Here is a 24,119-nt window from a genome sequence, read left to right as displayed (position 1 = left end):
TAACGGCGCATTTCAAATTAAAAGAAAATATAAATAGTTATTATTTCCAGCAAAGTAGATTGGTATTGATTGGTACTGATATTGATTTTTCAAGGACAAGCTTGCATAGAATTAGATTTTACGATGCTTTCCACCAAGTGATAACCAAAACTGCAAAAATAAAAAACTTGTCGGAAACCAAGTCACCAAGGGACTTTAGATATAGACTTCGTGTAATCAACTCATATTCTTGGTCCTATTTGGTCATTGATTGAGGATAAAAAAACATATTTTATTTCAGTTATTTTTGACCGCAACGATACACCGATAATTTAATCCGTTTGTATAGATTTTTTTTGTCATGTTACATATCTGTGCGACGATTGGATTTTAAAATTATTTTTCTATCAAAGTCACAGCCGTTATCTAATACACAACTTTTAATTAAATTCCTAGTATATTAGGACACTTCAGGAGCCCGGCAAACAAATAAGGTTAAAAATTCATAAATGGACAATTACTAAAAGAGGATATATGTTCGATTATATCATGACAATATTCCGCCACTGTGACTAAAATACATTTGTAGTAAATTCAGAGAAGGGATCAATTGCAGAAACGACCAGTGTGAAAAGTTCATCTGACTTTAATTTAGAATCGTGGCACACCAATTTACTCAATGATGGACATACTGCTTCCCAAACCGGAACAAATTGTACCCAATAAGATGAACAGCATTCACTCCGCTGCATTCAATTCACGTTATTTATTTTGACAGGATATTAAAGGAGAACGACTAAACATATCTTCCAACAGTGAAACCCGTATATGCAACAAGCTGACAACTTCATCAAATATACGCCGTGTGTTGACTTATTTTGAATAGTAATGTTATCAATTCGTTATCAATTTTATTGCATTGTAGACTATTGAACCAAAATCGGAAAACACCAGTGTCGGGGTTTATTGAAAAAAATCTGGTGGGGCCATCTACTGGAAAAACGTTGTTAAAGCTTTGCACTGCTTCAAAAGTTATGATTTTAATAGCCTAAATTTAAACAAAAAAATAGAAGTTTACGCAGGTTCGATTTAGAATAAACCTTCTTCACATTCGTTGTATTCAACTCGGTGGTGTTTTTTTTTAGAAGAATGAAACAATGGATTACTTCATTATTTACAAAATAAATGACATTTGTTACAATCAAATTTCTAAATGACGTTTTAGGGGCTTTAGCCGTTCGAGCAATTTTGCCCAAACGTGTTCGATTTGTATACTTGTAGATCGTAAATATAATTTACCATGGTTACTGTGAAATATAGAATAAAATCAAGCAACAATTCAATCAACCATTGAAATAGTAGTGGTGTCACCGCTGGGGTAAAAAAAAAACACCCCACAGACACTAGAAATGAGGCGTTGGATACACAACCTTTACACATTCTATTAAATGGCCTTGGTCTTTTGGGGTTTTCTAAATTCTTCTTGGCTACAAATGCATGATCTCAAAATAATCTGGTTATCCTCAAGTTTCCTCGATTTGTCTGTCAAATTTGTTTTAGTAGGATATTGATCTCTGTCATTTGCTCAGAATCATCGATTTTACCCCAAAAAACATCTCCCGCACAAAATGCATTTGAAGTGCGCTGACATTTTAAGACTTTTTAACGACTGTTTTAATCCATGCAAGACATAAATTTCTGGAAGACCACTCATGTTACATTAAACCATTAAAGGCGCGGATTTAAAATAAGATTCATGTCAAATGTTTTAATTATATTAACAAATGACATGTTCTTTATGCTTCCATACCATTCAGAGGAAAATTCATCTAACAAGAAACGAACACGTTCAGATGCTGTTGATTTAACCTGTAGCATATAATCAGGAACGGTAAAGGACTTCGACCGTTGGTTCTCCGTGACAACGTCTTTTTCAGATGTAAATAATGATCTTTTGCAAGCTGTGTTATTTTGAAAGACTTTTATTGGAGATCACGAATGCAGAAACGTACGGCTTGTCAAGTTCAATATCTTGTACTTCTGGTTACGTAATAAAGAAACCTCATTTTGTCGAGAAATAAACCTTGCTCCTATATTTTGTTGACACAAGAGATACATTTTGAGAGACCTGTGGAATAATCTTAAATCGATTATCAGCCAGTTTGCAAGAACTCCTCAAGAGAGCGTCGTTATTAACTATTTTACCTTCAGATGTAAGATACGATATCAATAACAAAGCTGTGAAGCAACACTTTAGAAACACCATTGCACTTGTTCTTTATTATGTGGATTTTCAAAATTCAATACACAACAACGAAAAAACAAAATTCATGTAATGCTTAGTTTTAAGAAATTCTTTTCGCATTAAATGGTTCTGTATTTGGCACCCCATTACTTAAGATGCAATTATATGATAATTGGCCATGAAAACCGAAATAATAAGATCTACACGAGCCATTAATCAAGGTACTGAGATTGTTTACACTGGATGCCTGCCGCTGCAGTGCTGGAACTGGACAGATAACAAGAAGACCAACAAATCTGATTGGTCAGTTTATTGATGTTGCATTAAGACCACTGAAGATATGGGCCGTTACAAGACTATCATGTTCATCAGTTTTCTCTCTAAGTACAAGCACCTCAGACAAATTATACGTGCTGACATTGAAATATATACTAGTACTTCTCACTTTTAACTCCCCAGTAATGTCAGATAACAAAGTGAACAAATGTCTCGGTTTTAACTCGAGGGATTTGCGGGCAAGTTTGCTGAGTGTTGCAATTATACCCAATCCGTTTATACTCGATGTCTCTTGGTACTGAATCAAATCGATTCATCAAACAAGCCCTTGTTTGGTGAAGAAAGGTTTCAAATTCGTTGTCCGAAGACTGGAACCAGCCCCTAGCCGAGTGGAGGGGCTTTAATTTCTGTCACCACGAGTCATTAGCTATGTCTGATAGAAAAAGAAGAGAACAGACGAAAGTGATATCAGTCAGCTTGTCTGTAATCCTGTGTTTCTACACTGTAACTACTAATTATTAAGTAAGTGTTTAGGGGAGAACAACTTGTTTCTATTGACGCCTTTTTGGTTTTTACCGTAAAAGGTTTCATCCACAATACAAGGAAGTGATATACAGTGTCCGTCCTTGAAAATGGTAATCTTTCGCAGGGTAAATGTAAACGTTATATACCTACACTGGGTTTTTTAAAAACAAAAATTTAATACACTTTTCAAAAAACTATTACGAAATTAGTTTTGAAAAGGGGAGTGTTCCGAGGATTTAAATATGAAATCATGCCACAGAAGTGTTATAAATAAAGAAATTCAAATATCACAGATATAATTATTGGTTTAATACACTCATACCTTGTATTTAAAAAAAATCCTCATTGTGGGCGTGATTAAGAGGGTTGGAATGTCATGACCATTTTCAAATTATATTTATCTCCTTAAAAAGAAGAGCTCTGTAAAAAAATATAGCAAACTAATCAAACTGTCTAAGCTCAATATGTGGATTTTTAGCTCACCGAGACGAAGTCAGGGGGAGCTTATGCTATACCCTCGGCGTCGGCGTCGGCGTCGGCGTCCGGACCTGGTTAAAGTTTTTGTTGCAGGTCCTGTATCTAAGCTATTACTTGTCCTATCTTCACCAAACTTGCATGGATGATGCATCTGGACCTACTTATGGACTTGAAAGACTTGGATGCTGAATCTGAGTCCTAAATTTCAGATGCTGGAGGAGGTTAAGGTTGTTGGACCAGGTTAAAGTTTTTGTTGCAGGTGCCCTTTGATAGCAATATCTAAGCTACTGTAGGTCCGTACTTCACCAAACTTGCATGGATGGTGTGTCTTATGATACTGATGCACCCGACAGGCTTGAGTGCTGAATCTGAGCTATAGGTTTCAGATGCTGGAGGAGGTTAAGGTTTTTGGAGCAGGTTAAAGTTTTTGTTGCAGGTGCCCTTTGATAGCAATATCTAAGTTACTGCTGGTCCGTACTTCACCAAACTTGCATGCATGGTGTGTCTTATAATACTGATGCACCAGGCAGGCTTGGGTGCTGAATCTGAGCCATAGGTTTCGGATGCTGGAGGAGGTTAAGGTTTTTAGAGCTGGTTAAAGTTTTTGTTGCAGGTGCCCTCTGATGATTATATCTTAGTTACTACTTGTCCTAACTTCACCAAACTTCCATGGATGGTGAGTCTTATGATACTGATGCACCAGACAGGCTTGAATGCTGAATCTGAGCCATAGGTTTCGGATGCTGGAGGAGGTTAAGGTTTTTGGAGCTGGTAAAAGTTTTTGAAACAGGTGCCCTCTGATGATTATATCTTAGTTATTTCTTGTCCTAACTTCACCAGACTTCCATGGATGGTGCGTCTTTTGATACTGATGCACCTGACAGGCTTGAATGCTGAGTCTGAGCCATGTTTCAGATGCTGGATATGGATAAGTTTTTTGGAACAGGTCACATGTTTAATAGATAATAGTACTATTTCAAACTTGCATAGTTGATTAAACTGTAATATGAATGAATCACAGAGGAAGCTTCAGTTGCAGAGCTTGATCTCCATCATCAAGGATGCTAAAAAATATATCTTAGTTATTACAGGTCCTAACTTCACCAAACTTGAATGGATGGTGTGTCTTATGATACAGATGCACCTGACAGGCATGCATGTTGAATCTAGGCCATAGGTTGCGGATGCTGGAGCAGGTTAAGGTTTTAATTGCTAGTGCACTCTGATGATGATATCTTAGTTATTACTGGTCTGAACTTCACCAAACTTGCATGGAGATGCTTCTTATGTATACTGATGCACCTTACAGGCTTGAATGCTGAATCTAAGCCATAGGTTTCGGATGCTGGATGAGGTTTAGTTTTTTTGGAACAGGTCACATGTTTTATAGATGATAGCTTGCACAGTTGATTTAACTATATTATAAATGAAACGCAGAGGTTGCTTCAGATGCAGAGCCTGATCTCCATTATCAAGGATGCTAAAGAAATCTCCTACCTCACTCAAACCTGCTCGATAGATAGATGTGTTTGTTAATAAATGATATAACATGATTCCTATGATATAGTATTGTATGGTATGAAACAATATTGTTTAATATGATACAATATAATATCATATGTAATATTATAAAAAGTTATGTGATACGATATGATATAATATCAATTTTTTTGATATTTTATGTTATGATATTGTATCATGATATCGTTATGTATAGTATTGTATATTATGATACAATATTGTATAATATTATATTGTATTATTAATTTATTATTGAATCACATGATACTATTACATAAGATATTGCAAAATATAATATTGTATCCTATGATACAATATTGTATATTCTATAATATTGTATCATACGATATTGTATAATATGATATTAGTTTCTGTGATATAGAATTATATCACATGAAATTGTATAATATGATATTAAAAATTTTTATAATATCGTATCATACGATATTGAATAAGATGATATTGGTTTATAATATGATATATTATCACATCACATGAAATTGTATTGTATGATATTGTAAAATATATTATTGTATCATATGATATTATATGTATAATATGATATTGTATTATAAAATTTTTACTTTATCTCATATCATTTGATATGATACAATGTCGTATCAAATTATATTGTATCATATGATACAATATCATATTATGTATCAAAAATGATACAGTATCATACAATATCATACTATGTTATACAATATAATATCATATGTTTCAATGTTATGATGTATTATGTAATATGATATTGTAATATAATACTATATTGTTTTATATATGATGATATTGTATTATGTGATCAAATACAATTACGTATAAAACAATACAATGTCATATCATACGTTACAATATCATATGTCATTATTGTTTATTATGGTATTTTATTGTATTATATGATATATGTTGTAAATATGATAGGATGCAATATTTAATTTTATATTATTGTATTGATTAACATATGAACATATGATTATCATACAATTTTTTAACAGATGATATATGATATTGTGTCAAAACAGAATCCATGAATATCCAAGATCATAAAGTATGATTTTCATTTAATATGATAAAGGTGTTCTCATAAAGGTGAAATCTCATAAGGGTGATGTCTCGTCTCGGTGAGCTTTGTAATCTGTGATTACCTATGTTTTCTTTATCAAATGATAGTTAAAGCTTAACAAATCATATCTAAAAATTTAAGGAAGATCTGATGGTTAGTTTGTTGACCACCCAGCCTCCTTAAATACCTAAGTGAGTTTACTTGCCGTTGGAAAATCCAATGCATAAAGATAAATATATTACACTAATTAACCTTTTTCTTTTTGTTTATTTCAGACGAATGTCTTCTGCCCCCATCAGCTTGACGCATGCGTAAGTATCGATTACCGTCTTCTTTTTTTAACTTCTTGCTTGGCTCACGAAAGATAACTCTAGCATGTAAGCGTGTATTCGATTAAATCTTCCCGTGTGAATAAAATAAAGGGGAAATCGGTATTCAATAGGGGTCCATCTGTTGTTCAAAAATAGGGATTTAAGATAAAAGCAAGGCACTGAGACTAAATTACATAAATCTGAGGGCACGAGCGGGGGAGTTAGAAAGCGCACGCGATACAGCAGCTGCAGCAATCAGAAAGCAATAGAATTACGTAACTTGTTGGCGTTTGATAATTTTGTTTAAGATATTGAGCAATTATGTTACAATAGGCGTCATTAGACGTCATTACATATATTAAGAAATATAGAAAGTAATGGTTTACATAACCTAATTACAAACCAGCTCTCTCTCTCTCTCTCTCTCTCTCTCTCTCTCTCTCGTTCTCTCTCGTTCTCTCTCACTTTCCCTATCTCTCTATCTGAGACCATCAGTCCTATTAAGCTATTAACGTTTAACTTTTCTTTCAATATCTAATGAAATCCTTACGGTGGTTAAGCGTTTATATTTGGTGAGCGGTTATCACATGACACGGCTGTACAATGGCGGGCCTCCCATCACTCGATCTCTGTATCTGACGAATTGCGTTCCGGTCAGGTAAGCCATCGACGTACAATGCCTGTCTCCTTCTCGCCGGGAGTCAGAGATGAAAACGAAGAAAGTTCGATTTCAGCTAAGGTGAGTGCCAGCACGTTCACCGATGTCATGTGACATGTGGCAGGTTTACTATGGTATAGATTTAATATGTTTATTTCTTTTATTCAGGGAAAATAGAAATACAAGAGTAGTTCAGGCTACACATGACTGTGATTGTTATTATCATATATATATATCTACAGCAGTGTATTGTGATATTCATGTCATAGTTATACATTATTCAATTTATACGAATTTCAAATGGTACCAGATACTCTGGAACACCCTGTACTAACCATTGCTTTTGTACATTTTACAATGATACGCTGTATCATAAATTTAATTTGTTGTTACTTAATTATGGTTACGTTCTGTAATTATATAGAATCTCACTTGCTCCAATATTATCGACTTCAAAAATGCTTGCAATTCTTTTTCTCCTGTATCTTCTACGTTTGGCGATAAAATTCAGTGCACACAGACTCAAAACGGGAGTATATGCATGCCTTCAGAGTGTAGCAGTTTGAAGTGGATAAACGAGCTCACTTTCAGGAATCAGTGTATGTTAATTGCTATCTCTACCTCCCTCTGTGAACATCCTCACTCTCTGACATTTAAACTGCGCGGATTTATAAGTCGGGCTGGAATATGTTAAGAAAAGGTAGAAAATTGTTAATTTAAGATGGTATGTGACACCTTCATATTGGGACGAACTTCATATCGAAATAAGCAACAACAAAAAATCAATAATAGTTTTAAATATTTTTTGTCCCAAACCTAACAGCGTAGTACAAGGGGTCAGAGCGTTATCTACGTTTCTATATGTCATTAGTTCGAATCCCACTGAGGCTTTTATAATTTTTACCTTGCCAAAAAATTTCAAATTTTTTTTGATCAAATTTTGTAAGATTGGAAAATTATAAACGATGAAAGTATTTCGATTATGATATACTTTTATCCACATTAACATCACGCGACAGGTGTCCCTTACCACCTTAAAGAAATTTTTATAAGACATATAATTAAAACATAGTGTTGAAGGTCTTTTCTTCAGATATAAATATCTCGTTACGTCATTAGTCAGTCAGTATTTCTATAAGTGTACACCAATTTGATATGTAAATATTATCACAGGCACCTGACGTTATATATTTTTTTCATTGAGATTTTACAAGAATTTGCTAAGTACTCTAAGTGTGGGAGGATGGGGGTTGCATGGGTTGGGGGAGGGGGGCTTCACAAAATTTTGCTATAAGCTTGTCATGTCCACAGGTGCTAGTGGACAGGACCGTGCACTACCCCCCTCCCCTTTCCAACTTTTTTTTTGTTTCTATAATTTTTTAAAATTCTTTTTTTATTTATTATCGTTAACAACCCCTTATATATGTCTCAAGTCGAAAAATATCAGAAATATCACGACTCTGTTACATTTTATGTTCACACTCGTTTCCTCTTTATATATATATAGGAAACGAGTGTGAATACAAAATGTCACAGAGTCGTGATATTTCTGTTATTTTTCGATTTGAGACATATAGAAGGGGTTGTAAACGATAATAAATAAAAAAAGAATTTTAAAAAATTATAGATGTCGGCACATGGCTTGTCAGATAGTAATAAGGAAACCCAACCCCTGCGAGCTAGGGAGGATTTGGTTCACCTAGGTTCATACTGACTAGAGTAGTATTTATGACTGACCATATGTTTGCTGTACACGCATTTTCAAGTATAACGAGGAATGATCTTAATACAGATTGACTGGCTTGATTGTCACAAGATTACCATCTTGATTCATGACCCCTTTCACCGTCTCCCATGAAACTCGTCGATCTCGCACCAACCAACGTAAGATTCCTCTAATATACAGCACGTATGCACATGTAAAATGAATTTACTTCAACGCATCATGTCATCAGGCTCCTATACCTCAAAGTTAGCGCAGATCTTGAAATTAAAGAAATGTGCTGCATGGGAACCCGTTTGATACATGTATACATGCAGGTGGTTGTTTTGACTGTGCTATAACCGATCCCATTGATTACAAGTTGAAAATTAAGAAATACATCTTGTCTACACCAAGGAATAAATTGGAATACGGTATACAGATGCAACTTTAGTCTTTCCTTCATTTTGATTTTCAGAAACAAATATTTTGTTTGTTTGTAAAATTGTTAAATACGTTTGACTCGCATATCAGGTCTGCTTATCGAGTAGTCTCTCTTTTATCGATAATCACGCATATGTTGATTCGTGATGCCCTCTATACAACATTTTGATACAGGAAATCATGTAGCCAAACAATAGATACCATTTCATTACAATTATGGATTTTTATAAAACACATTGGGGGAAAAGTCGGAGAAATACCTACTGGTTTCAACGTATAAAATTTCAACATACATGTATAAAAAAAACATTAGCTGAACTGTGTTTAGATCATTCCAATAGCATAAAGGGAATGCCCCTTTTTCTTGCTTAAAAAAAAAAGAAAATATGAATAGTATTTTTCAAAATAAAATTTTGATGTACAGTGGGTCATCACTATAGTTTTTATTTCGATTTAATTTTAAATCTACTTCAAATATATTGAAATAAAAACGTAGAATTAAGACCCACTTTTAGAACGAGATATGTGAAGCCCAATAAATTACACATTTTGGAACATCAGTTTACTTACCAAAGTGCTGAAAATTTAAACTTTGTTAAATATGCGTCGTCGAGAACAAATTTTTGAGAAAAAGATGTTCCATGAATTGAATTTTCTTAAACTTTTCTGTGATACCCAATTTACATGCCTTGTTCACCTATGTTATTTTGTTCAAAACAGTTTTTTTTTCAACACGTGACTGGCCGTCCCTGCTTTTCAGCTAGATTTGCACAAGGTGATGACGTTAATTACATGAATTTTCGTTATACCATGGCAAGCATTTAAACATAATATTTAGTAATTTTATTTTTACCACGCTCAACCATAATCTGCATGTGCAGAAAACACACTCGAATAGTGATTTTATCAACTCAGTGTTCTAGTTTGTAAATGCAATTATATTTAAGATGCTATCGGAAAACCAAAGAAAATATAAAAAAAAAACAACAACAACAACAAAAAAAAAAAAAAAAAAAAGAAAAGAAAAAACAACAACTAATGCAATCAATCAAAATAAAAGAGAATATTGAGGGAACTTAACAATCCTAAATCCATGAGGAAACTGTCATCTTTGCTATTGTCATTAATCTTAATCTAAAGGTAAAATTGTAGATTGTGTCTCAATACACAAAGTAGCTTATGCTTTTTGTTAAGAGAACATACAAGTAAGAGGGCCATAATGGGTCAAAATTCAATCCTCTAGTCATAGAAATATTCATTAAATTAACTGATAAATAACACAAGATGCTATTTTGTGTCGGAAATTTTGATTTTAAAATAATTGACAAACTCAGTGGCAAAAAGAAATTCTGTATTATGGTTTATTAACATTTGTTTGTGTGTTTTTGTTGGAAATCTATATAGAAAGACTTGCTGAACCAAAATTACATCATTATCGTCCAATACAATAATTAGTTCGCCATGTATTCCATACTTATTTCTTTCTTCTGATAAATATATGTTGTTATCTGTCATAAAGAGTCTTAAATTACATTTAGAACTATCAAAAAGGACTTTTTGGGCAGCAAAATATTTATTTCTTAAATTCAGCTCATATTGTGTCGAAAGCTGGAAAATATTTTAAATGTCGATGAAAAGTTGTCCTGTAATACCGTCTACAAAAAACAAATTTGCTTTGATGGAATCATTGGTGAAATGTGAACCAGCTATGACATTTTTAAGGTTCTTTTTTGTGTTTCAAACATTGGAAAAATATAGTCAGGGTTGGATTTTAATTTCTTTTGATTACGTCATTCAAAGATAGCGCCTTGTTTCTATTTTCAACACCAATTCTACAAATAGGTTGTTGAAGATATATGTTTAGATTCAGATAGACCATTCGTTTCCAAAAATAGAAACAAAGTGGCAATAATTTTACGCAGTAAACTTCAGACAGCCTAACAAGTGTAGGGTATGCGGTTTATCATTTATCACCGTGTAATTAACCCGAGTTATAATTCAAAATCATTACGTATACAGCTATTACAATAGACAAAGAAACACTTCAACCTCGTGCCTGGGTTCATATAAAAAGATCGTCGTCTCATTTCTTTGAATAAAAAGCATCAATCGAAATGTTCGAACGATCGCTTCACCTTTGAGGATATTGTCTTATTTCTTGGAGTCTTGGAGGCATGGACTGTATATATCTCAGTGCTTTATAGCCAGTCAAAGTATTGAACAAACTATTCACTGCCAACTCGGTGATGCCACTAAAGATGTTTTCTAAGACACACCGTCTAATTTATTGATTGCATCGGGGCATAGAACCAAGAAAAAGCGGTATGTAGATTTTCATTTTGCTTTTAATGCAGAAAATCAATTTTTTCTCCGTAAATAAGCGCTACCCTGGGAAAAGATGTCAAGTACCGCCTCTCGCGACCTTTTCAGATTTGTCTTTTGAGCCGAGTAAATTCGGTCCCCGGGGTATCTGTTCGTCTATATGATATCCCGAACTGATCCAATAGTGCTCAGCGTTCTTGAGAAACACGCTGTTTTTTTTTTATCCCCGAAGAAAATTTATTTCTAATTTTACAAAGACGGACATGTCGTTGTTCTTTGCATGTGTGTAATTAAAAACCACAAAGGAGAGTAGAGAAATCCGAAAAGCTTTTATCGCTTTTGCAAGTTTCTCTTTTCTGTCTTGTTCTTGTAATTCCTCATGTTGTATTTAGCACAACAAAACCATAATAGAAAGAAATAAATATGGGACAATGCGTCTAAACGGGACTGATATCAATTCTTTGTGTATCCTATGGCTTTGTTTCCAACAATGCCCAACAACGTTTACATATTTCGATATGGTAAATTATCTCCTTAATAGAAATAATCAAATTTATTTCTCTATCGGTTCTTTAATTGTTACTGTCACGGAAGGCACATAGAGTATAGACCGAGTATGTCCAGAAAAAGAGTAATATGTCGCTGCTTTATATCAAGGCGCATTAGGGACCATCATGATGGCTCCAATCAATAGCGGTGAATTAAGAAAGCCTTCCTTGGCTTGTCTGATGAGTAATTAAATACGAACAGATACAGACTGAGAATGCGTTCAACTCACACAATTAGAATATACAGACTTCATCCGCGATTTCTTCTGGATCTACTACCCACTGTTGCAATCTGGAACATATAGCAGTCGTGCTATTCGCAAATAAATACACTAAAATTTATTGGATCTTACAATTCAACGTTAAAAAGATTCTAATGTTTCCTTTCAAAGCCCATAAGCATGCACACACTTCCAATAAAGTAAAAATAATCGAGGAATCAGACACGAAATGGTTAAGTGATGTTTTCACAATGTAGGGCATGCATTACTTGTTCAGGACGTGAGCGACTGAAAGAAATGTTGGTAATTTAAGGTGGCTCTATACACCACTTTTTGATGACGCAGTACGCTAAAAAGTAAAGCTGGAAGCGTGAAATTCCGGTACTGGCTGATTGAAACTGAGGCGAATTGTGGAGGAACCGCTCTTTTGAAAAATTTGTTAAATGAATAGATTGAATTTCATAATTGGAAAATTCATTACTTACAATTAATGTGGTATGTGACGCCTTCACGTTGTGTCGTATTATTTATTTATTTCGAAATGAACAATATAATGATAATCAAGTATATTTTTTAAAATAGTTTCTTTCCCATCATTGACATACTATGGCGTAACGCAGTGGGTTAGTGGGTTCACTTCACACCAGTAGATCATGGGTTCGAATCCCATTGAGGGCGATAAAATTTTTAACCTTCCAAAATTTTCTAAAACGTATTTTTTGGTGGAATACTGTTAAAAAAAATTCTAAACAGGTGAAAGTATTTCAATTATAATATGCTAAGTCTTTAATCCACATTAATATCGACAGATGTTCCTTACCACCTTAAGGTGATGGGAGGGTGGCTTTAAATTTCTCTCAGGGTGGGATACATAAATCCTATAGTTAATTTTCCCCTTTATTTATTTGACTTAGTTTTGCATTAATGCGAATATATTCACTTATATAGGCCTTTAATGAAATATGTTGGTATTTATCATTCCAAAATGATATTTAGGAAATTTTTTTCAACTAAGAAATGAAAAGTCTTCAAGGTGTTTGGGCCTTGGGACTTAGGAACGATAACTCTTACCCGAGGAACTTTCAAACCAAATAAAATTTAGAATATTTTTTGTTTTTATTTTCAATGATTTTCAATAATATTTTTTTCAATGTCACATTTATTAAAATACATTTTCTCATAACACCAAGCAGCTTTTTCAGATGATTTGTGAATAGAGTAAGAAAATATGAAAAATTATGTTTTGGGGAAATGCTAAAAAAAAATGCAATAATAACATTTTTATATCTTATGAAGTTTAAAATATTTTTTTAATTGTCCGAAGAAATTATCCATCTTATGACAAAAAAATTTCTCTCAATTTGTTAATAGTTAACTTTTTAAAATTATTTCACAAAAACACGGAAAAACATTAAAAAATTCTTTAAAAATACCTATAGTATCCCTATCATCATTTTAATATTTGATAAGTATATGTTTTGTGGTCTTCTTTTGAAAATTGCAATAAATTGTGGGTAAATAAAGCCACCTTAATCTCATGCGAAGGTTTTTTTGTTGGAACTGAATTGTTGATTGATTGATTGATTGATTATTGTTGTTTTACTTCTCGGATATCATTCTTTTCTAACATTTTAAAGATCGAAGTTAACTCAATTTGAATATGTTTGGAGATTTTTCTTAGTAATTAATGCATAAACATATAATTCAAAAAATATTTATTAAACGTTTAAACTGCAACAAAAAAATCGACTTTGATACCAATTGCATTGCCTTTCCAAAAAATAATATGTTACAATTCTGATTGATCTAATTTAAAGATCTTTTCCTCTTACCGACATTTTTGTTTATTTTCTGACAGCGTGGCTTGTGGATTCGTCATCATCAATATAATAATTGAAATCATGGCATAACAGGAGTGATTAGGTCCTGCCGTCCATCATTGTCAGGGCTACTTAATTCTGTCCAGAATATCGATCCCGATCCGCTGTCACAGTCTCCCTACATCCAGACCATTCATTGTATCTATATAAACGGTTGTGATCGACCCTCCTCAGTCGGTATCAATAATCGGCCAATGAATTATGATCCCTGCCATAATCTGTAATTGTTATGAATGGTTTATTCGACCAAAGTTCACATCTCCGCTACATGAACAATGCTAGATATATCTATATGTATTAGTGCGCAGACACTTTACTCTCGTATACAAATATATATAGATATTGCCGCAATGTGTCTTGTTTGTGGCCATTTAGACTGAGTTGGTATTTATCGGTGAGCAAGTGGATTTCTTTAAGAATCAAGCATTATACGTTTGGTAAATGAGGTTTTACTAAGAGATAATTTTTTTTTCTAATAAGTTCTTCTAAACTGCCAATAGATCGTTAATTACAATAAATTAAAAAAAACCCGACAATTTATCTGTTAACTGACATTTTAGTACAAAAGTTTCAGTTGCTACTTCATGTAAATATGATGGTTTTTCTTTAGAATACAAGTATTTTGGGTTTGCACTTGTTTATTAGAATGCATGTCAAACGCATGTACGTACAGATGTTCACTTCACACTCCTCTCTCAAAATCTTGACACAACCCATGCAATTGTCTCGATAACCTATTGATATACTAAAGACAGACAAACACATGCACAATTTTATGCAAATAAAACGTTTGAAGCCGTTTTGGTTTAATGAGGAAGTAGTTTTAATTCAGCCAATAAATAAGACGGAAGATTTTTTCCAATTGTTCCTTTCATTGATGATCTATGTTAGTTCTTTAAAGGTTTCCTTATTTATACCAAAAATCTTTAAGTTGAAATTTTGCTTTGAATGTCAATGATTTCTAATATGATTTGTTGCATATGATGGTTGTCGAAACAATGTTCAATACTGATGATTCTGTCGACTAAAATGCCATTTTAATATGCATTTGACAATGATGTTCTATTTAATTATACGCTACATTTCAAGAAATCGCCATTTTATTTCATTGAGGTTTAATTGATCAGTTGAAACACATTTAAGTCGAATAGGAACCGTGTAGTCTCAATTTCTTGCTTTCAATCAAATCTTGTCATTTTGACTATTTATTGATATATGTACATGTATCGATCAACGACCTCTGTATCTTCTCCAATTTCTTTTTGTATCTCTATATCTCTCTCATTGTGAAAAATGACCCCCAAAAAGAGATAATTAAGCTCAGACCGACAAGGATGAAATTTCAGCGAATGATATTTTAGGTTTTGCTTTGTGGTGACTTTTGATATTTGGCTTATTAATCCCGGGAAAGCCCTTCGTGAAAGAGGTTGACCCCTCGATATCTGGTCAATACCCCTCATTCAATTACCAGGTCCATTTCTGACCCAACTAGCCAACATCTGATAAATACGTATCATTCAGATGTACATTCTGTAATTCTTGACTTGGACAGCTTTAGAGTTCCTCGCAGAGGGCAAGATGAGCAGAAATTGTTCTTTCTTCAGACGAAACTGTGTGTAGTATAAAACTTTATAATATGAATCAAGACGATTTCAGAAAAGATGTACTGAACATGACAGAACTATGATCGACTGTGAGTGTTTTTCACGAAAGAGTTATACCGGTAGGTGGTACGTCTTGATATAGTTTGAATATCCTCGAAAGGAGGTTAAATAACAATCGAGCATTGAATCTTTTTTTCAAACTGTGGAGTTATGCAATTTTTGCATTTTTTTTGCACGTGTAAATCAAGATCCCGGGATTTACAGCTGGTCATTATTGCTGCCTAAATTGACAGACGTTTGCTAATTGTATTAAACATTATATTGCTCCTGTGTAATAATATAAGATATCCAACTAATCGAGTCTGACACAAAATTATTCACATTTGCTAATGCGACAAAACTGTATTGGCATGTTTGGGGAAGTGCAAAATTTCATTTAGTCGCTGAATAGATCTAAAGGATAAGCTTTGGGTCGCTGATAACCAGACACTTTGTAAGTTGATTACATTGCAGATATGCTTTATACATGAGCAGTGTAGCTAACCATTTTGTTTGAAATATTAAGATGGAATAGCAATTCCAGAATATTTCTGTTTGCAAGTCAATACCCCTACAGCAAGAGTTCCAACGCGGCCACAGTTTGCTTTGTTAAATCACATTTATAAACCACAAAGGAATAGTGGAAACAACCCATTACTGCTTCTTGCATGTCGTACGAGTTCCTCGTAGGGAAGACAGAAGTTATTTGTGAGCTTGTCAATTAGAAGAGTAGTATATTTTTTCACAAAGCAATGAATCTTTTGTGCTTCATGGACATTGTCTGAAAGCTGCAGTGAATCATACATGGAAAAATATTTCATCCTCGGTTCCAAAGCAGGGGTGTATTCGTTTGGTTGAGCTGCAAGAGTAATCATAATTTGTTCGTTTGTACAGTAGTTTGACGATCTCCGGTAGATCTCCATTGTCTACTTTCCAAATAGCAGGCAGACTCTGGAGATATCCTGGACCAGTTCTGGAGCAAACGAATACACTCCAGATACAAAAAATCCTCATGGTTTTACTGAACTATATTAACAAGTAGTCTAAAAACACCCTGATTTTACTAAAGTATACATTTAAGTATCTTGTATATTTGTGAAATGTGATAGAAGCCATTATTATCTCTCGTTTCCGCTGCTGTACCTCAGATGATGAACGCAACTGCTGATTAATGAAATATCGTACGAAACATCTCATTGGTTGCGTACCGAATGGTGTGCAGTTTATGTGTTAAAATTCATATCATCTACTCGATAATAAAAGTCTCGCCTGACAACCAGTGGGTAGGTTTGATTTTCATAATAATTTTCTTTCTAAAATGTTATCACACTAGAAAACATTTCTTTAATCACTCTCAAGGATCTTATTATGTTACTTGTACCGCTGCCATGTCTACATATAGCTACAGTAGATTGTCGTTGATGACTGTTGACCACAATGAAGAGGGAGAAGCAAGCTTTATTTTATTTTTTACAAGTTTCAGAATGGCGAATGTACGTACATATCAATAAAACGTTGATTCCGGTTTGATAGACTGCGAGTCTTCGGATGAATAATACAAAATAACGATTCTTCAATTCTTCACTCTCGTATCAACGTACACAGTATCAAGATATCTGCCGTTCTTCACCAAAAAAGAAAAAAAAAGAAATTCAATTTAGTGTCGATAGCGTGCCTACTTTCTGAGCGCTCTGAGAGTTCGGAAGCATCAATAAGATTTAATACAATCACTAGATAGATGCTCTATGCATAATTTAGATAATTCTCTTCTCTTGTGCACCAACTGTGTGCATTGTGCTGATGAAGATTACATTAAATTGAAGAGGATTGTATTGTGGTGTAAGTAGTGGCGTTCTGTATTGTTTCTTAAGATCATTCAAGTTCGTTGTTCTACATTGGGCTGTCTCTCCTCCACATGTACAGTCATCTGCGGTTCCACAGACATGCTCGTAGGTTCTTATTTTCAATAGAGCAATTTTCTTTTATTTGAGATGAAAGCTCACACGCAGTGAATTCTAGTAACTGAAATAATGAAATTCCTTGCTCTTTTGGTTTTTAAGTAATATGCTGAACTAAGGGGGTAACTGAAACAAAGTTCACCAAAGAGTGTTTTATAATGAGAGCGCTAGCTTATTACTGTGTGGACATGATGTTTATGGACAGACATATATAAGTTAAGTATTGAGTACAAAATCCTTCTTCTGATGAGAGAATGTATATTCTATACGTCAACACGTCTGGTTGATCATTTGTTTATTTAAATATTGATTTGGGTTCTATGTCACCATTTGAAACTTGCACTCATACGAAGTCAAAGGATAAAAGACTTAGAAATTGGAACGAAAATAGTAAACATATTTATAGAATAGTATATCGTATTGATTTATAAAAATGCTCCCGGCAAATGCATAGAAATAAAAATGTAAGCTAAAAGTAGATTTTACAAAAGAGTCTAAACGTGTTGTTGTAGCCTAAAACGTACAATATATATCATAGATTTAGAGTTTTGTTTCTGTTCCAAGGACATGCTGTTTATATCGGTTTGGAAATAGATCAAATACTCAATGTCAGTAAACTCACAAATTCCCTATTAAAGATATGATTGATTGTTATCGTCAAAGCACAGTTAGAGCATACGTACTAAGTGATCCTGTGTTTTAATGTATATCCTAGAGTCCAGATGTTAGAACCATTGTGTATTTTATAACTTTAATTTGGTATGTTCATGAATTGGACATATTTAAAACGCAGACAACAATCATGTTAGAACATAACGCCCCCTCCCCTCATTAGCAACAATGAGGTATTTGTCGGATATTCATTTCATTTTTTTTTTGAAATTTTCTGTTAATCAAACCTCGATCTCTTCACATATGTATTTGTATTTGGAAGATAGTGTACCAAATTTTGATTCCTTGAACTGGATTTGAACACAGTTTAGTATAAATTTACTGCATCGACTTTTTAAATGAAGTCCTGCTTAAATGTGATTAGATTTTTTATTAACCTTGACCCTTTCCTGACCTTACCTTTGACCAAGGTCAAGGTCATTGTTTATACATTTTTAGCTATTTAAAAGTCAGTTTTCTTTTTAGTAATTTAGTATACATTTACTGCATCGACTTTTTTAATGAAGTCCTGCTTAAATGTGATTAGATTTTTTATTAACCTTGACCCTTTCCTGACCTTACCTTTGACCAAGGTCAAGGTCATTGTTTATACAATTTTAGCTATTTAAAAGTCAGTTTTCTTTTTAGTTGTTCATATATTATGTAAACAGTGCACCACTCTCAGTCATATCAAACCTTAAAAAAGGTCTAAAAAATTAATTTATTCTCGGGAAAAATCGCGATAGAAGACAACGAACCGATAGACCGTTGTTTCAATATAGCACTTTTTTCAATACATCGTGGTGTGAAAGAAAATAAACGTAACATTGAAAATGTATGTAAATATCCATTTCTGCGGTTGGAAGAGGTCAGTTTTCGAAGAACGCACTGACACGGAGTCTGTAAATAGCCTAGGCAATCTTTTTTTTCTCTTCAGAACCTATCGTGCGTGTGATTACAACAGGTTTAGAGGACCCGACGATTACAGACACTCTTGACAATAATGCTTCAATGTGCCGTGTTTCGCATCATCATTGATTTTCCTACATTAACACAAAATATCAGTAATATTTAACTCCAATCGAATCTAGGATGTGGGCAAGATAATCCTCCTTTAATAATATATGGTTTTTGTAACTTACGTAATTCGTCGAATTAGATCGCGAAAAGGACATTAATTACAAAACCTTTCATTGGATCAAGAAAAATCTTTGTGATTTCATTTGACTTGTTCATTAATCTTGGAAGTAAATACCTACCTGTTAACGATTTTTTATGAATAGAAGGATGCCGTAAATATTGATAGTTGTTTGTCACATGTCTATTTATTTAATAATTCACAGTTCAGTGATTTCTGCTTTGACTGAATATTGATTATTTTGTTTTATGTTACGGTAGTTAAGTGACAGGGGATATTTTTACCTCCAGAATACGGACTGATATTGACAATCAGTGAAAACAATCGTTATGTAATCACATAATCTGAACCCTGATACAGAGAACTTGTCAAAGGCCCACGGAAACTGACATAAAAATTCAGTTGTCGTCTGCCAGTCACAAGTTATTTCTAAGTCACATGACCGTCGTCATTATGAATACTGGATCCATGGCGCTAGTGACGAACTAGAAATTCTTCCAAGAAAATGGTGTGATGTTAAATAATTGATACCAGCTCAATATGGAGGTTGACATAATGTGACGTACTGCAAACAGAATCGCTGGTATTAGGTCCGTCTGTTCCTTAGTCTGGGATTTAGTTGTGTCGTCTGCTTTGCCTATTATCAACCAAAAGACAAAAGAAAAGGAGAAAATATACCATTCACTGTTTCATAAATGTAATCTTAAACGATAATCGAGGAGCCGGGATCGCTGACACCGTTTCCCTGTTTAAATGTGGAATCTGAGGTTTTAGCGACAATGCATCATCGCTAGATTGGCAATATACTCTTCGCACTGTTTCGCACGAGTCTCTGGCGTATTGTGGCAATCTAAGTGTAAGTTTGAATATTTCCAGATATTACTGAACTGAATTTACAATTGATATTGACCACAAAAAATTTCAAACGTTTGAATTGCGCACTTTAGTTTGGTTTCTCCTTTTAGCCATTCTCTTTCGTTTTGCAAACCCGTGAGCATGGAATACAACTATAGATGACCGCCGCCCAGCGGTCATGGAAGTTATGCAGAGGCCTGCTTAGTGTCGAAATTTGCATGATTGACCGTAGTTAGTGCGAGTCGGGTTTTTTTTTTTTTTTTTTTTTAAAAGTAAGCACTTTTATTTATCCATGATTCAAGTTGGAACCTGCGCCGTGGCCAATGACGGGTATGTAACTTAACGTTGTTTTGCTTATCAGTCTTTACTCCATGTATTGGTTATTAACATGTATTTACCGATTATTTATTCATTGAAGCCATTTGCGCTGATTTTTATTATGCATTCACGCCACTCTGTCATTCTGCCCTTCCATATCTGGCTTAGAACGGAATATAGTTGTGGCAAGCTCTGTTCACAAAGCAATTTCAAGTGCTTGCTTTGCTGTGTATTTACATATACTATGCAGAACCTTTTTGGCTTCCTTATTTCTGACAGTGGCCATTATCTCTTCCTTCCCATAACATATCTTGTTTATAGAGTCTGGCTTCAGTTTTATTTATATATTTATTGTTATACAAATAGTCCATCTTTGAGACTTATTTTATTATACAGTATTAATATTTATTTAAAAATAAAAGCAACTGAAACGATACTTAATAGAACAATTTATTTTAACTTGACAAAAAAAATCAATTTTGGGAATAAATAAGTGAAACCCATTTTACAGAAAATTGCAATATTATTTTGATATCAATTCGATATCAATTATTCCTATTCACAAACTTGGTGATTGTGGAGTAAAAGTATATTTCCACATCAAAGATTTACTGTAAAAAATCTTTTCTTAAACATTTTATATCAATATTACTTTTAATAAGCGAGTGTTTTTATGATTTTATAAATAGTATCTTAGGCCGTTCCAAAACATATTGCATACAATTTTGAACTTAATTCATTGTTGTCTTATGGGATTTGGAGAGAGAGAGAGAGAGAGAGAGAGAGAGAGAGAGAGAGAGAGGATTGACGCAGGACGATTAACTGAGATATATTCTCTTTAAATAGAAATGGACAGTGGATTAGATTTGTTTTATGAACAATGTTATGGAAACAGATGCAACCTTCCGTGCTTTTACATTAATTCTCCGAGAATGCAATGCCGTCATCTTACTGTTTATAGATATGCCGCTATCTCGTCTTCGCTGATGAAAAATATCATAAATTGTCGTAAGTTATCGAAAGTATCTAATAATCTGTACATCTCTAGAAAAAAATAATTCTTTCTATCAGCCAAAACAAGGCCAAAGATTTTCGTCAATCGGCCAACATACAGAAAGGTACTGTTACAGCACGGTCTATAATGGTTGCAGTAGACGCATTGAATAAATTGGTTTAATGGATATGGGGATTGTTTTGTTGAACAATAGGAATAGATTGAGAAAAGCTATTTGAAAAAAAAAAATAACCAGGAAAGGTGGTCCATTTTTGCCTGCTGTCACCCAGTATCTTTGTTCGGCATCAAGCGATTCCAGGCGACAATCGATAGCGTGTCGAGTACTCCAATATGAGTGTTACCTGTTCAGAACTCTATCGATTTTGTCGTTAGAGTCGATGCATTATTAAAATATTCCACTTGTTGCTTATAAAATTATTCAAAGACCATCGTCGTATTATAGAAAATGGCGTATACGTTTATTGTAGACTGAGCTCTATTTCCAATGGATGTGATTTATAATGATCCATAGCTCATTCTCCATACCCTCCAGTTTCGTTTTTATAACCATGTCATATGATGCTGGAAACAGAGATAAAAATCAATGATGGACCATAAGTATTCATTTTAATACCTGTATCTATTTAGTTATTTACGGCGTTTGCAATTTGACACGATCCATACAACTTTGTTTGAATTAAAAATTTAAATAAAAATAGTCTATGCGGAATTGAAATACCTCTTTATATGAGGTTATGATAATTTGTTAAAAATAAAAATACGAAATTGGAAAAATTGCATTTTTAATTACTTTTTTTTTAAATTCCAAGTGTATTTGAATAATATGGATTAAAGTCAACTAATTACAAATCACCATCTTTCTTTTAGAAATAACAAATTGTTGGGGTACAAGTATATAGAATAGCTTACATATAGAATAAAATGAGTAAGAAATGATGTTCCCTTTCTTAATCTTGATAATATCTGAAAGTTTATACATCAGTGGGTTTTTTCCTAATTCAGAAAATTTTCATTCAATGTATCATGTCTGAAAACTTTTTTTTATGACAATGACTTTGGATCACACCAAAGGTATGTGTGTAATAACTCCTTTCTCAGTTCATTAATAAATCTTGATAGTTTTGTTGAATGTGGACAGTGATATTACATCAACTGGAATCCATTTTCGGTCCTTTTCCCGATCTGCTCGGGACGTATCCCCCGGTCGGTGCTTGTTAATCAACGTTAATGGTAGGTATTCCATCACCGTCCGTTGATTGGTATTTACGAACCGTTCCCAAGAGAAATTATCATAGTTTTACATGTAGTGAACTTCTCATAATTGTAATTATTACTAAACGCATAGATGTTGATGAATGCAATGAATCGGTGATTTTTGGAATGTGGATGTGCAAGCATATCTAGGTGAATGATGGATACATATAGATACATCCTGTTTTTGGCGATCAGTGTATTGTGAGGATATTGGGCGATTGTAAGTACATGTACTGTATATAAAAGATCATTATAAGTAATGATCTATATTGTCAAATGATTTTTTTTGGTTGTTTATTAATTTTCAGAACCACTTTAAACCGTCGTCCCGACATGTTATATTGTTACGCCTTCTCATGCTTGCATTTCTATATTTGTATACACTGTTGACGTTCGAGTAAAGAAAATAAAGGTGTTTTTAGGAATCCAAGTTTTATTAGCGTGCAAGACAATACAGTATAAATTATTCGCAGACCAAACAAAAGACCGGTGTAATTATTGAAGCTTTGTTCATCGCACCTCCCTTGTACGTTTTATATCGAAAAGAAATATTTCAATTTATTCTTGACTTTCTTGCACCTTTCGAAATCTATTGCTATATCGATCACTTTTTTTTGAGAGAGAGTAAAAATCAATCTTTTGGCAAACTATTTTTTGCAAGACTTGCAAGCCAAAGAGTGAACTGGTTTTAAGAGTTTATTTCTCTGTGATGAAGAAAATAGCAGAACTACGTGTATATCTGTTATGGTTACTTTACTTAAAAAGACGTTCGATGAAATAAATTACAAAATATAACTGATTTTGTGCTTATATATCAAATGTTTGCATTTGCATATTTAATAAGAACTGAATTTCTTTTCCAAATATTGTAATATCGGGGCATCTTGCAAAGTTTTAATAGCCTTCCACTAAATGAGTTATTTTTGCACATTTTCTGTGTAATCTTCTTATTCACAGGAAAATAATTTTCGCTGGAAATCGAAAGGAAGTCCGAATGTAACTCACCAAGACCAAAACTTTTATTTTTTTTTTAATTGAGTTTCAATGAAATAATTGGCGTGGGCGAGCCGAACGCGTTTCCTAGCAGGTTGTTATGGTAACGAGTGAGTAGA

At 33.6% G+C, this 24,119-nt stretch overlaps 1 protein-coding gene across 9 annotated transcripts in view; it reads left to right on the top strand.

The window, feature by feature from the left end:
* Positions 1-24,119, top strand: part of LOC128165735 (potassium voltage-gated channel subfamily B member 2-like) — a 41,228-nt gene that overhangs the window by 2,402 nt on the left and 14,707 nt on the right. For 3 of the 9 annotated variants that reach the window (XM_052830546.1, XM_052830547.1, XM_052830548.1), the window contains exon 2: positions 6,365-6,400. In XM_052830546.1, coding sequence (XP_052686506.1) covers positions 6,365-6,400 — 36 coding nt within the window. Of the gene's footprint in view, positions 1-6,364; positions 6,401-6,970; positions 7,140-19,833; positions 20,751-22,890; positions 23,228-24,119 lie in introns of those variants that run through there. The other 6 variants (XM_052830550.1, XM_052830551.1, XM_052830552.1 and 3 more) reach the window with 6 other exon arrangements.

Source organism: Crassostrea angulata, chromosome 10 (genome assembly GCF_025612915.1).
Source record: "Crassostrea angulata isolate pt1a10 chromosome 10, ASM2561291v2, whole genome shotgun sequence".
Classification (NCBI taxonomy): Eukaryota; Metazoa; Mollusca; class Bivalvia; order Ostreida; family Ostreidae; genus Magallana; species Magallana angulata.
Note: the sequence above shows the minus strand (reverse complement) of the source record. Positions and strands in the feature narration are given on the sequence as shown.